The 14,600-nt window shown below is 39.3% G+C and overlaps 1 protein-coding gene across 1 annotated transcript in view; it reads right to left on the reverse strand.

Annotated features, from left to right (window-relative positions):
- Nucleotides 1–14,600, reverse strand: part of LOC128703688 (collagen alpha-2(IV) chain) — a 208,302-nt gene that overhangs the window by 116,421 nt on the left and 77,281 nt on the right. The window contains exon 13 of the mRNA XM_070101287.1: nt 13,448–13,557. Coding sequence (XP_069957388.1) covers nt 13,448–13,557 — 110 coding nt within the window. The remainder of the gene's footprint in view (nt 1–13,447; nt 13,558–14,600) is intronic.

Raw genomic sequence — 14,600 nt, forward strand, 5'->3', positions numbered from 1 at the left:
TTGGACCATTTAAGGGTTAAATAAGGAACACATTTCCTGTTTGTTATCCGTCAGCTGTCCATTCCCAATTTTCAGAGGTCCTACTTTTTCCTTCACCTTCGTCCTATACACTTGGAAGAACCCCTTTGGATTGGTCTTTTTCATTAGCAACTCTAATCTAATCTCACTCATGTATTTATCCTACACAAATTTGAAACTACCCAATGTTTTAGCGTCAATAACCATACTATGCAGATTGTTCCACTCATCAACGTAAGAACATAAGAAAGGAGGAACACTGCAGCAGGCTTGTTGGACCATACTTGGCAGGTCCTTCACAAATCCAGCCCACTGACAGAATAAATGCTACCCAAGCAATAAGCTTTAATAATTCTATTTACTCTCATCCAAGTCCCAAATCCAACCCCACTCACTCATGTATTTATCCAACCTAAATTTGAAACTACCCAAGGTTTTAGCTTTGATAGAACCTTGGGTAGCTCTAAAGAGAGATTGGACAAATATGTGAGTGGGAGGGGCTGGGTATGACTGATGTCGTGGGTACATAATAACATAAGAAAGGAGGAACACTGCAGTAGGCCTGTTGGCCCATACTAGGCAGGTCCTTTACAGATCCAACCCACTAACAGAATAAACGTACCCAAGCAATAAGCATTGACAATTCTATTTATTCACCTTGACTTGTGTGCTAATGGAGTTACAGGAAACTGACATTGAAGAAATGCTGAACATTGACAATGACGCACCTGTTGTTCATTCCTTGAGTGATGATGAAATCAGATGAATTGTGATATACTATAAATAAGCCATAGAGTTGATATTAGATCATACTGAAGTATTTTGTCATGCCTCCTGAGAGCAGGAATTCCGCTGGAACCGATTAATGCCATTTCAATTAATTTAAATGAGGAAAATTGACTCGGCATACAAACAAGGTCACGAAGGATCCACTGTATTCAGATACATACTTAGAAGTGGACGTGTCAGCAGATGGGTCTATGAAGGATGAGGTGAATTATAGAACTGATGAGGGGAAAAGGGGTGAGTGGTGCACTTAGCAGTCTGTGGAGACAAAGAACTTTGTCCATGGAAGCAAAGAGGGGAATGTATGAGAGTATAGTCATACCAACACTCTTATGTGGGTGTGAAGTATGGGTGGTGAAAGCTGCAACGAGGAGAAGGCTGGAGGCAGTGGAGATGTCATGTCTGAGGGCAAAGTGTGGTGTGAATATAATGCAGAGGATTCATAGTTTGGAAATTAGGAGGAAGTGTGGGATTACCAAAACTATTATCCAGAGGGGTGAGTAGGGGTTGTTGAGGTGGTTCGGATATGTACAGAGAATGGAACTAAACAGAATGACTTCGAGTGTATAAATCTGTAGTGGAGGGAAGGCGGGGCAGGGGTCAGCCTAGGAAAGGTTGGAAGGAGGTTTTGTGTGCAAGGGGCTTGGACTTCCAGAAAGCATGCATGAGCATATTTGACAGGAGTGAATGGAGACAAATGGATTTTAGAACTTGACATGCTGTTGGAGTGTAAGCAAAGTAACATTTATGAAGGGATTCAGGAAAACCGGCAGGCCAGACTTGATTCCTGGAGATGAAAAGTACAGTGTCTGCACTCTGAAGGAGGGGTGTTACTGATGCAGTTTTATAACTGTAGTGTAAAGCACCCCTCTGGCAAGACAGTAATGGAGTAAATGATGAAAGTTTTTCTTATTTGGGCCACCCTGCCTTGGTGGGAATAGGCCGATGTGTTAAGAAAATAAATAAATTTACAGTAATAATATAATTTCAGATGAGTAGTAAAAATAAACCTATGTTGATGAACAACCACATAACCTCAGAGAAGAAACAAGTAGCCAGTTCATCATGTAAAAATGTTACATCAATATAAACAGTCACTCATTATACAAATTTAAAATAGCTAGCTAATAAAGTCAGGTGATCATTCAAGAGTGCATGAAATTTCATTTTTTTTTTTTCAACAAGTCGGTCGTCTCCCACCGAGGCAGGGTGACCCAAAAAAGAAAGAAAATCCCCAAAAAGAAAATACTTTCATCATCATTCAACACTTTCACCACACTCACACATTATCACTGCTTTTGCAGAGGTGTTCAGAACACAACAGTTTAGAAGCATATACGTATAAAGATACACAACATATCCCTCCAAACTGCCAATATCCCAAACCACTCCTTTAAAGTGCAGGCATTGTACTTCCCATTTCCAGGACTCAAGTCCGACTATATGAAAATAACCGGTTTCCCTGAATCCCTTCACTAAATATTACCCTGCTCACACTCCAACAGATCGTCAGGTCCCAAGTATCATTCGTCTCCATTCACTCCTATCTAACACGCTCATGCACGCTTGCTGGAAGTCCAAGCCCCTCGCCCACAAAACCTCCTTTACCCCTTCTTTCCAACCCTTTCGAGGATGACCCCTACCCCTCTTTCCTTCCCCTATAGATTTATATGCTTTCCATGTCATTCTACTTTGATCCATTCTCTCTAAATGACCAAACCACCTCAACAACCCCTCTTCTGCCCTCTGACTAATGCTTTTATTAACTCCACACCTTCTCCTAATTTCCACACTCCGAATTTTCTGCATAATATTTACACCACACATTGCCCTTAGACAGGACATCTCCACTGCCTCCAACCGTCTCCTCGCTGCTGCATTTACCACCCAAGCTTCACATCCATATAAGAGTGTTGGTACTACTATACTTTCATACATTCCCTTCTTTGCCTCCATAGATAACGTTTTTTGACTCCACATATACCTCAACGCACCACTCACCTTTTTTCCCTCATCAATTCTATGATTAACCTCATCCTTCATAAATCCATCCGCTGACACGTCAACTCCCAAGTATCTGAAAACATTCACTTCTTCCATACTCCTCCTCCCCAATTTGATATCCAATTTTTCTTTATCTAAATCATTTGATACCCTCATCACCTTACTCTTTTCTATGTTCACTTTCAACTTTCTACCTTTACACACATTCTCAAACTCATCCACTAACTTTTGCAATTTTTCTTTAGAATCTCCCATAAGCACAGTATCATCAGCAAAAAGTAACTGTGTCAATTCCCATTTTGAATTTGATTCCCCATTATTTAATCCCACCCCTCTCCCGAACACCCTAGCATTTACTTCTTTTACAACCCCATCTATAAATATATTAAACAACCATGGTGACTTTACACATCCCTGTCTAAGACCTACTTTTACCGAGAAGTATTCTCCCTCTCTTCTACACACCCTAACCTGAGCCTCACTATCCTCATAAAAGCTCTTTACAGCATTTAGTAACTTACCACCTATTCCATAAACTTGCAACATCTGCCACATTGCTCCTCTATCCACTCTATCATATGCCTTTTCTAAATCCATAAATGCAATAAAAACTTCCCTACCTTTATCTAAATACTGTTCACATATATGCTTCAATGTAAACACTTGATCTACACATCCCCTACCCACTCTGAAGCCTCCTTGCTCATCCGCAATTCTACATTCTGTCTTACCTCTAATTCTTTCAATTATAACCCTACCGTATACTTTTCCTGGTATACTCAGTAAACTTATTCCTCTATAATTTTTACAATCTCTTTTGTCCCCTTTCCCTTTATATAAAGGGACTATACATGCTCTCCGCCAATCCCTAGGTACCTTCCCCTCTTTCATACATTTATTAAACAAAAGTACCAACCACTCCAACACTATATCCCCCCCTGCTTTTAACATTTCTGTCATGATCCCATCAGTTCCAGCTGCTTTACCCCCTTTCATTCTACGTAATGCCTCACGTACCTCCACCACACTTACATTCTGCTCTTCTTCACTCCTAAAAGATGGTATACCTCCCTGGCCAGTGCATGAAATTACCGCCTCACTTTCTTCCTCAACATTTAAAAGTTCCTCAAAATATTCTCGCCATCTACCTAATACCTCCCTCTCCCCATCTACTAACTCCCCTACTCTGTTTTTAACGGACAAATCCATACTTTCCCTAGGCTTTCTTAACTTATTTAACTCACACCAAATTTTTTTTTTATTTTCATTAAAATTTCTTGACAGTGCCTCTCCCACTCTTTCATCTGCTCTCCTTTTGCACTCTCTCACCACTCTCTTCACCTTTCTTTTACTCTCCATATACTCTGCTCTTTTTATAACACTTCTGCTTTGTAAAAACCTCTCGTAAGCTACCTTTTTCTCTTTTATCACACCCTTTACTTCATCATTCCACCAATCACTCCTCTTTCCTCCTGCCCCCACGCTCCTATAACCACAAACTTCTGCCCCACATTCTAATACTGCATTTTTAAAACTATTCCAACCCTCTTGAACCCCCCCACTACTCATCTTTGCACTAGCCCACCTTTCTGCCAATAGTCGCTTATATCTCGCCCGAACTTCCTCCTCCCTTAGTTTATACACTTTCACCTCCCTCTTTCTTGTTGTTGCCACCTTCCTCTTTTCCCATCTACCTCTTACTCTAACTGTAGCTACAACTAAATAATGATCTGATATATCAGTTGCCCCTCTATAAACATGTACATCCTGGAGCCTACCCATCAACCTTTTATCCACCAATACATAATCTAACAAACTACTTTCATTACGTGCTAAATCATACCTTGTATATTTATTTATCCTCTTTTTCATAAAATATGTATTACTTATTACCAAATTTCTTTCTGCACATAGCTCAATTAAAGGCTCCCCATTTACATTTACCCCTGGCACCCCAAATTTACCTACTACTCCCTCCATAACATTTTTACCCACTTTAGCACTGAAATCCCCAACCACCATTACTCTAACACTTGATTCAAAACTCCCCACGCATTCACTCAACATTTCCCAGAATCTCTCTCTCTCATATACGTATATATATATATATATATACAGTATATATTTTTTTTTATTATCACACTGGCCGATTCCCACCAAGGCAGGGTGGCCCGAAAAAGAAAAACTTTCACCATCATTCACTCCATCACTGTCTTGCCAGAAGGGTGCTTTACACTACAGTTTTTAAACTGCAACATTAACACCCCTCCTTCAGAGTGCAGGCACTGTACTTCCCATCTCCAGGACTCAAGTCTGGCCTGCCAGTTTCCCTGAACCCCTTCATAAATGTTACTTTGCTCACACTCCAACAGCACGTCAAGTATTAAAAACCATTTGTCTCCATTCACTCCTATCAAACACGCTCACGCATGCCTGCTGGAAGTCCAAGCCCCTCGCACACAAAACCTCCTTTACCCCCTCCCTCCAACCTTTCCTAGGCCGACCCCTACCCCGCCTTCCTTCCACTACAGACTGATACACTCTTGAAGTCATTCTGTTTCGCTCCATTCTCTCTACATGTCCGAACCACCTCAACAACCCTTCCTCAGCCCTCTGGACAACAGTTTTGGTAATCCCGCACCTCCTCCTAACTTCCAAACTACGAATTCTCTGCATTATATTCACACCACACATTGCCCTCACACAAGACATCTCCACTGCCTCCAGCCTTCTCCTCGCTGCAACATTCATCACCCACGCTTCACACCCATATAAGAGCGTTGGTAAAACTATACTCTCATACATTCCCCTCTTTGCCTCCAAGGACAAAGTTCTTTGTCTCCACAGACTCCTAAGTGCGCCACTCACTCTTTTTCCCTCATCAATTCTATGATTCTCCTCATCTTTCATAGACCCATCCGCTGACACGTCCACTCCCAAATATCTGAATACGTTCACCTCCTCCATACTCTCTCCCTCCAATCTGATATCCAATCTTTCATCACCTAATCTTTTTGTTATCCTCATAACCTTACTCTTTCCTGTATTCACCTTTAATTTTCTTCTTTTGCACACCCTACCAAATTCATCCACCAATCTCTGCAACTTCTCTTCAGAATCTCCCAAGAGCACAGTGTCATCAGCAAAGAGCAGCTGTGACAACTCCCACTTTGAGTGTGATTCTTTATCTTTTAACTCCACGCCTCTTGCCAAGACCCTCGCATTTACTTCTCTTACAACCCCATCTATAAATACTATATTAAACAACCACGGTGACATCACACATCCTTGTCTAAGGCCTACTTTTACTGGGATATAATTTCCCTCTTTCCTACATACTCTAACTTGAGCCTCACTATCCTCATAAAAACTCTTCACTGCTTTCAGTAACCTACCTCCTACACCATACACTTGCAACATCTGCCACATTGCCCCCCTATCCACCCTGTCATACGCCTTTTCCAAATCCATAAATGCCACAAAGACCTCTTTAGCCTTATCTAAATACTGTTCACTTATATGTTTCACTGTAAACACCTGGTCCACACACCCCCTACCTTTCCTAAAGCCTCCTTGTTCATCTGCTATCCTATTCTCCGTCTTACTCTTAATTCTTTCAATTATAACTCTACCATACACTTTACCAAGTATACTCAAAAGACTTATCCCCCTATAATTTTTGCACTCTCTTTTATCCCCTTTGCCTTTATACAAAGGAACTATGCATGCTCTCTGCCAATCCCTAGGTACCTTACCCTCTTCCATACATTTATTAAATAATTGCACCAACCACTCCAAAACTATATCCCCACCTGCTTTTAACATTTCTATCTTTATCCCATCAATCCCGGCTGCCTTACCCCCTTTCATTTTACCTACTGCCTCACGAACTTCTCCCACACTCACAACTGGCTCTTCCTCACTCCTACAAGATGTTATTCCTCCTTGCCCTATACACGAAATCACAGCTTCCCTATCTTCATCAACATTTAACAATTCCTCAAAATATTCCCTCCATCTTCCCAATACCTCTAACTCTCCATTTAATAACTCTCCTCTCCTATTTTTAACTGACAAATCCATTTGTTCTCTAGGCTTTTTTAACTTGTTAATCTCACTCCAAAACTTTTTCTTGTTTTCAACAAAATTTGTTGATAACATCTCACCCACTCTCTCATTTGCTCTCTTTTTACATTGCTTCACCACTCTCTTAACCTCTCTCTTTTTCTCCATATACTCTTCCCTCCTTGCATCACTTCTACTTTGTAAAAACTTCTCATATGCTAACTTTTTCTCCCTTACTACTCTCTTTACATCATCATTCCACCAATCGCTCCTCTTCCCTCCCGCACCCACTTTCCTGTAACCATAAACTTCTGCTCAACACTCTAACACTACTTTTTTAAACCTACCCCATACCTCTTCGACCCCATTGCCTATGCTCTCATTAGCCCATCTATCCTCCAATAGCTGTTTATATCTTTCCCTAACTGCCTCCTCTTTTAGTTTATAGACCTTCACCTCTCTCTTCCCTGATGCTTCTATTCTCCTTGTATCCCATCTACCTTTTACTCTCAGTGTAGCTACAACTAGAAAGTGATCTGATATATCTGTGGCCCCTCTATAAACATGTACATCCTGAAGTCTACTCAACAGTCTTTTATCTACCAATACATAATCCAACAAACTACTGTCATTTCGCCCTACATCGTATCTTGTATACTTATTTATCCTCTTTTTCTTAAAATATGTATTACCTATAACTAAACCCCTTTCTATACAAAGTTCAATCAAAGGGCTCCCATTATCATTTACACCTGGCACCCCAAACTTACCTACCACACCCTCTCTAAAAGTTTCTCCTACTTTAGCATTCAGGTCCCCTACCACAATTACTCTCTCACTTGGTTCAAAGGCTCCTATACATTCACTTAACATCTCCCAAAATCTCTCTCTCTCCTCTGCATTCCTCTCTTCTCCAGGGGCATACACACTTATTATGACCCACTTCTCGCATCCAACCTTTACTTTAATCTACATAATTCTTGCATTTACACATTCATATTCTCTTTTCTCCTTCCATAACTGATCATTCAACATTACTCCTACCCCTTCCTTTGCTCTAACTCTCTCAGATACTCCAGATTTAATCCCATTTATTTCCCCCCACCGAAACTCCCCTACCCCCTTCAGCTTTGTTTCGCTTAGGGCCAGGACATCCAACTTCTTTTCATTCATAACATCAGCAATCATGTTTCTTGTCATCCGCACTACATCCACGCACATTCAAGCATCCCAGTTTTATAAAGTTCTTCTTTTTCTCTTTTTTAGTAAATGTCTACAGGAGAAGGGGTTACTAGCCCATTGCTCCCGGCATTTTAGTTGCCTCATACGACACGCCTGGCTTACAGAGGAAAGATTCTTTTCCACTTCCCCATGGACAATAGAAGAAATAAAGAAGAACAAGAGCTATGTAGAAAAACGAGAAAAACCTAGATGTATGTATATATATATGCATGTGCATGTCTGTGAAGTGTGACCAATATATATATAATATATATATATAATATATATATATAATATATATATATAATATATATATATATATAATATATATATAATATATATATATATACCTCCCTGACCAGTGCATGAAATTACTGCCTCTCTTTCTTCCTTAACATTTAAAAGTTCCTCAAAATATTGTCTCCATCTACCTAATACCTCCATCTCCCCATCTACTAACTCCCCTACTCTGTTTTTAACTGACAAATCCATACTTTCCCTAGGCTTTCTTAACTCGTTTAACTCACTCCAAATTTTTTTCTTATTTTCATTAAAATTTCTTGACAATGCCTCTCCCACTCTATCATCTGCTCTCCTTTTGCACTCTCTCACCACTCTCTTTACCTTTCTTTTACTCTCCACATACTCTGCTCTTCTTATAACACTTCTGCTTTGTAAAAACCTCTCATAAGCTACCTTTTTCTCTTTTATCACACCCTTTAGTTCATCATTCCACCAATCACACACACACACACACACACACACACACACACACACATATATATATACGTATATATATATATATATATATATATATATATATATATATATATATATATATATATATATATATATATATATATATATATATATATATATATATATATATCCTAGGTAGTAGGTTGGTAGACAGCAACCGCCCAGGGAAGTACTACCGTCCTGCCAAGTGAGTGTAAAACGAAAGCCTGTAATTGTTTTACATGATGGTAGGATTGCTGGTGTCCTTTTTTCTGTCTCATGAACATGCAAGATTTCAGGTACGTCTTGCTACTTCTACTTACACTTAGGTCACACTACACATACATGTACAAGCACATATATACACACCCCTCTGGGTTTTCTTCTATTTTCTTTCTAGTTCTTATTCTTGTTTATTTCCTCTTATCTCCATGGGGAAGTGGAACAGAATTCTTCCTCCGTAAGCCATGCGTGTTGTAAGAGGCAACTAAAATGCCGGGAGCAAGGGGCTAGTAACCTCTTCTCCTGTATATATTACTAAATGTAAAAGGAGAAACTTTCGTTTTTCCTTTTGGGCCACCCCACCTCGGTGGGATACGGCCGGTGTGTTGAAAGAAAGAATATATATATATACGTATATACGTATATATATATATTTTTTTTTTTTCAACAAGTCGGCCGTCTCCCACCGAGGCAGGGTGACCCAAAAAAGAAAGAAAATCCCCAAAAAGAAAATACACTTTCATCATCATTCAACACTTTCACCACACTCGCACATTATCACTGTTTTTGCAGAGGTGCTCAGAATACAACAGTCTAGAAGCATACGTTTGATGAGGGTAAATGAGGGTAGAGCTGATGCCAAAAGATGAGATAAACATCTCCCTCCCTTTGTTTCTGCTGGTATACTAACATTTCTGTCTGTCTATTTGCCTGTCTGTCAAGCTCCCTGTCTATCCGTCTAGCTCTCTGTCTCAGAGAGCCACAAGACTGTGTCATCACTTTTACTCACATCTTCAAGCAGAGTATAGCACTTTGTCTGGGTTTCTTGGGTTATCCTAGGTAATTTATACTATGTATACTTGTATTTATGTGTACCTGTGAGACAGAGATAAAAAGACAGATAGAATGAGGGAGAAAGATAATTAGATAGAATGGAGGAAGGGAAGCAGCATCCGACCCCATTGTTTTGACAGGCTGGAGGGGGGAGTGAGTAATGAGACAATATGTCATTTTGACAGCTGCCGACTCCTGGTAATTTACACTATGGGGGAGGAGGAGAAGGAGAAGGAGAAGGAGGAAGAGTAGTGGGAAGAGGAAGAAGAGGAGGAGGAGGAAGAGGAGGAGGAGGAAGAGGAAGAGTAGGAGGAAGAGTAGGAGGAAGAGGAATAAGAGGAAGAGGAGGAGGAAGAGGAATAGTAGGAGGAAGATTAGGGGGAAGAGGAGGAAGAGGAAGAAGAGGAGAAGGAGGAGGAAGAGTAGGAGGAAGAGGAAGAGTAGGAGGAAGAGGAAGAAGAGGAGGAGGAAGAAGAGGAGGAGGAGGAGGAAGAGGAGGAAGAGGAGGAGGAGGAAGAGGAGGAGGAGGAAGAGGAAGAGTAGGAGGAAGAGGAAGAGTATGAGGAAGAGTAGGGGGAAGAGGAGGAAGAGGAAGAAGAGGAGGAGGAGGGTGGAACACTAGTACACTGGTACTGGTACACTAACATTTCTGTCTGTCTATTTGTCTGTCTGTCAAGCTCCCTGTCTATCTGTCTATCCATCTAGCTCTCTGTCTCAGAGAGAGCCATAAGACTGTGTCATCACTTTTACTCACATCTTCAAGCAGAGTATAGCACTTTGTCTGGATTTCTTGGGTTATCCTAGGTAATTTATACTATGTATACTTGTATTTATGTGTACCTGTGAGACAGAGATAGACAGACAGATAGAAAGAGAGAGACAGATTGAAAGAGATAGAATGAGGGAGAAAGATAAAACACCATTGTGTATGACACCATGTTTCAGAGTTCCACAAGCTGCAGAACTAATAGGAATATGTTCAGTGACTGTATATTGGTATATATATTATAGAACAATAATAATAAACAATGTTTTGTATTGTTTGTTTTTGTAAACAAGTTTTGTAAACAATATATTGATAATTATGTTTGTGTGCTTATTGTGTTGTATACAACAAGTGTATATATGTACATTGCACCTTACTTTGGTCTCATAGGCCACATAAGTTATGTGAAAAAATTAAATAGTGAAAAAAACAACAAACCTTCAAATACAAGTAAACTAAAGTTTACCGGGTGAGCGGCAGTCGCCGCTGTTGCCATACGCGGCTCATTTTCTGCAAACTTCATGCATCCATATCTCCGTAAGTATTGATGGTAAAATTTTTTTGTTTATCCTATAATGTTTAGAAAAAAAAACTCTATTTTTTCATAAGAAAAAAATAAATTTTTTTTTTTGAAATTTGGCCGACCCTGAGAACGAGTTTCGGAGAGGGCCTGTCGACCCTCAAAGGGTTAACCCTTTGAGGGTTTTGGTCGTACTAGTACGTTTTACGCGTAGGGGTTTTTGACGTACTAGTACTCATAAATTCTAGCGGCCTCAAATCTAGTGGGAGAAAGCTGGTAGGCCTTCATGTGAAAGAATGGGTCTATGTGGTCAGTGTGCACAGTCTAAAAAAAATCCTGCAGCACACAGTGCATAATGAGAAAAAAAAAACTTTGACCATTTTTTTTTAATAAATCAGCGACTTTGCAGTGTATTTTCGTATGGTATTTATTGTTGTATTCTAGTTTTCTTGGTCTCATTTTATAGAATGGAAGACATATTACAGAAATTGAGATGAGTTTGACTGGTTTTACAATGAAAGGTGCCTTGAAATTGAGCTCAAAGTAGCAGAAATGTTCGATTTTTACCAAACTTCAAAAGTAAACAAATCGTGCCAAGCGTGCAATACACGTCAACTGGTGAGTCTAATATTCTTTTACAAGTGCACCAATAATATTTATACCATTTTTTACACTAATGCAGTAGTCTGCATAACAGTAAATCTTATATTTTTTGTGAGAATAAAAATTCAAAGTGGAAAGCAAAAGGATATAAGAGGGCCCTTGAGACGTGACTAATGACTAGAGGAAATGTCATTTTAGTGCCAGGAATGTCTTTCTTGTTTATTCTGGACCCTATTCGGAAATTGGCATCTTTTGAAATTTGTGTGAAATTGGCAAAATTGCTAAATTCTGACCACTGTACTGGATAGTTGAATTTATAAATGGGTGGTTTCTTGCACCCATTCGATAGAAAAAATGGAGTTCTAGCGAAATATTCATGTTTTTTGTCGACTAGTACAGTGAAATTGGCTGAAGAGGGGTTGTTGAGGTGATCTGGTCATTTAGAGAATGGAACAGAGTGACTTGGAGAGATTATAAATCTGTAGTGGAAGAAAGGCAGAGTAGGCATTATCCTAGGAAAGATTGGGAGGGGGTAATGGAGATTTTGTGGGCAAGGGGTTTGGACTTCCAGCAAGTGTGCATGAGCATGTTAGGAGTGAATGGAGACGAATAGTATTTTGGACCTCACTAGCTGTTGGAGTGTGAGCAGGGAAATATTTTGTGAAGGGATTCAAGGAAACCGGCTAGCCAGACTTGAGTCCTGGAAATGGGAAGTACAATGCCTGCACTTTAAAGGAGGGGTTGTAATATTGGCAGTTTAGATGGACATCTAAATTGTTATATGTGGGCACCTCTGCAAAGACGGTGATTTTGTACGAGTGATGGCGAAAGTGTTGAATGATGAAAGTTTTCCTTCTTTGTTTTTAGGTCACCCTGCTTCGGTGGAAAATAGCCGTCTTAAAAAACAATTATTACTTCAGAAGAGGTTTACACATTCAACCTTTTATTTAAACTTTGGGTCATGGTATGCTGGGTATCCAAAGCCTAAGTATGAAACATCCTAGAGCCCTTTAATGACTTGATGCTTTTGTGGTCTCTTGCATCTGTACATCATTGTAAATTCCCAGAATGTTGGTTATTGGTTGTCTGTTCTTCTTCCTTTGGGATAGTGAAATGGCACCTCCAGATGCCATGGCCTCTCAATTACCCCCAGGCCATAGGCTTGAACAAGAGCTCAATTTGAAGCCAACAAAAACATGAAGCACCGAAAAGAGGGTGCTGTTTATAAGGGGCCCTCCTGAATATGCTTCTGTGATCTGGAAAACTGCAACACTGAAACTGCTCAGCCTTGACAAAGGTTTAAGAATATCAAGGTTGTACCATAATGTATTATGAAATTTTGAATAGGTGACTAAAAGTTGGTCACCCCATGCTTGTCAAGCATGGAACATAGGCATTTAATTAAAAAAATAATGTATGAGAAGTGATTCATGAATTTAGAAAATTATGAAAAAAAATTATAAAGCATAATTAAGGCAGTTCTTTAATTATGGAAACAATGAACTAATGAAAGACTTAAGAACTTATTTCTAGAAAAACAAGAGATGAAAGTAAAGTTTTAATATAAAGTACCATTATTAGTTTACTGTTGTCAATATGTTTGGCAATACTATATGCACAATAATTGTATTAAATGAAAACTATGCAACTCATATTATTTTGTATCTTACCTCGAAAACCCTTTTCACCCATGTACATTATGAGTTCTGCTCCAGCTGGCCAATTGACTACTCCTTGTCTACCTTTACTGCCCTCATCTCCCCTAGGTCCACTAGTCCCACTGAAACATTAAAAATTTGTTAATCAAAAATATGTTATTAAATATTTCTTAGAGCTACCTGAACCACACTTTCATACTCCAAATCTATCTCCAGTTTCTTTTCTTTCTACATCTTTGATGCTTAGTTCCTTTAGTCTGCCTTCTTTGAAGGAGTGATTTCATTTGTTCTCTCTAACTTGCCTTTCAAGAGGAAATGACTGTTCTTTTTTCCTCTAGCCTGCCTTCCTTGAAAGACTGACTTCATCTATTCCATATAGTTACTTTTCCTTGAAGAAATATGTTCACTTGTTCCCCTAGCCTACCTTTGCTGAAGAACTGGCAAGCCATTTCAAATTCCTTCATGTGCTAAAATTTTCCACGGAAAAAAAAAAAAAAACAATAATTACATGTATTTCTTTGTCTATCCTATGAGAGAAGCAGAAAATGTGAAAAATTACTCAACAAGCAAAGAAAAGTGGGGAAGAAGAAAAAAATGCAGAGAAAATAGAAAAAAGCACAAGGAAAAACAATTAGAAGACAAGAGGGAAAACAGTTGTCACTGTTGAGGTTTCAACAATGATTCTAAAAGTGTGTGTAATAAAGTTTGAAACAATAGAACAATCTGCTAAGTGTGCAGGTCACCAAAAAGGGATACAAAGAAGCAGGTTGTTAAGTATGTGGGTTGCTAAAGGTAGAGACAATCTAACAGGTCACACAAAGTGTGTGGGTTACTAACAGCAGAGACAATCTCACAGAGGTCATTCCAATAGCTTAATCAAGCACTTTATTATAGAATGTTTGATAACCTATTGGTATAACCTACCTCCACAAGTAAGTTCTACCCACCTGTGGCACCATCTCCAACTGCTTCACCTCACCTGTTTCCCATATACAAATCAAGATCCTTGTGCTACTATTTCAGTTATCAAGGCTGAGGAACCAACCACTTAAAATTATATTTTTCACCTTTTCTCTATCAGATTTATAAAGACATTGGATGGTAAAACATTTGTGCAATAAAGACAAGTCTCAAAGTCTGTAAGTCACCACCTTGATTTGATTTG

This window comes from Cherax quadricarinatus, chromosome 76, assembly GCF_038502225.1.
Source record: "Cherax quadricarinatus isolate ZL_2023a chromosome 76, ASM3850222v1, whole genome shotgun sequence".
NCBI classification, from domain to species: domain Eukaryota; kingdom Metazoa; phylum Arthropoda; class Malacostraca; order Decapoda; family Parastacidae; genus Cherax; species Cherax quadricarinatus.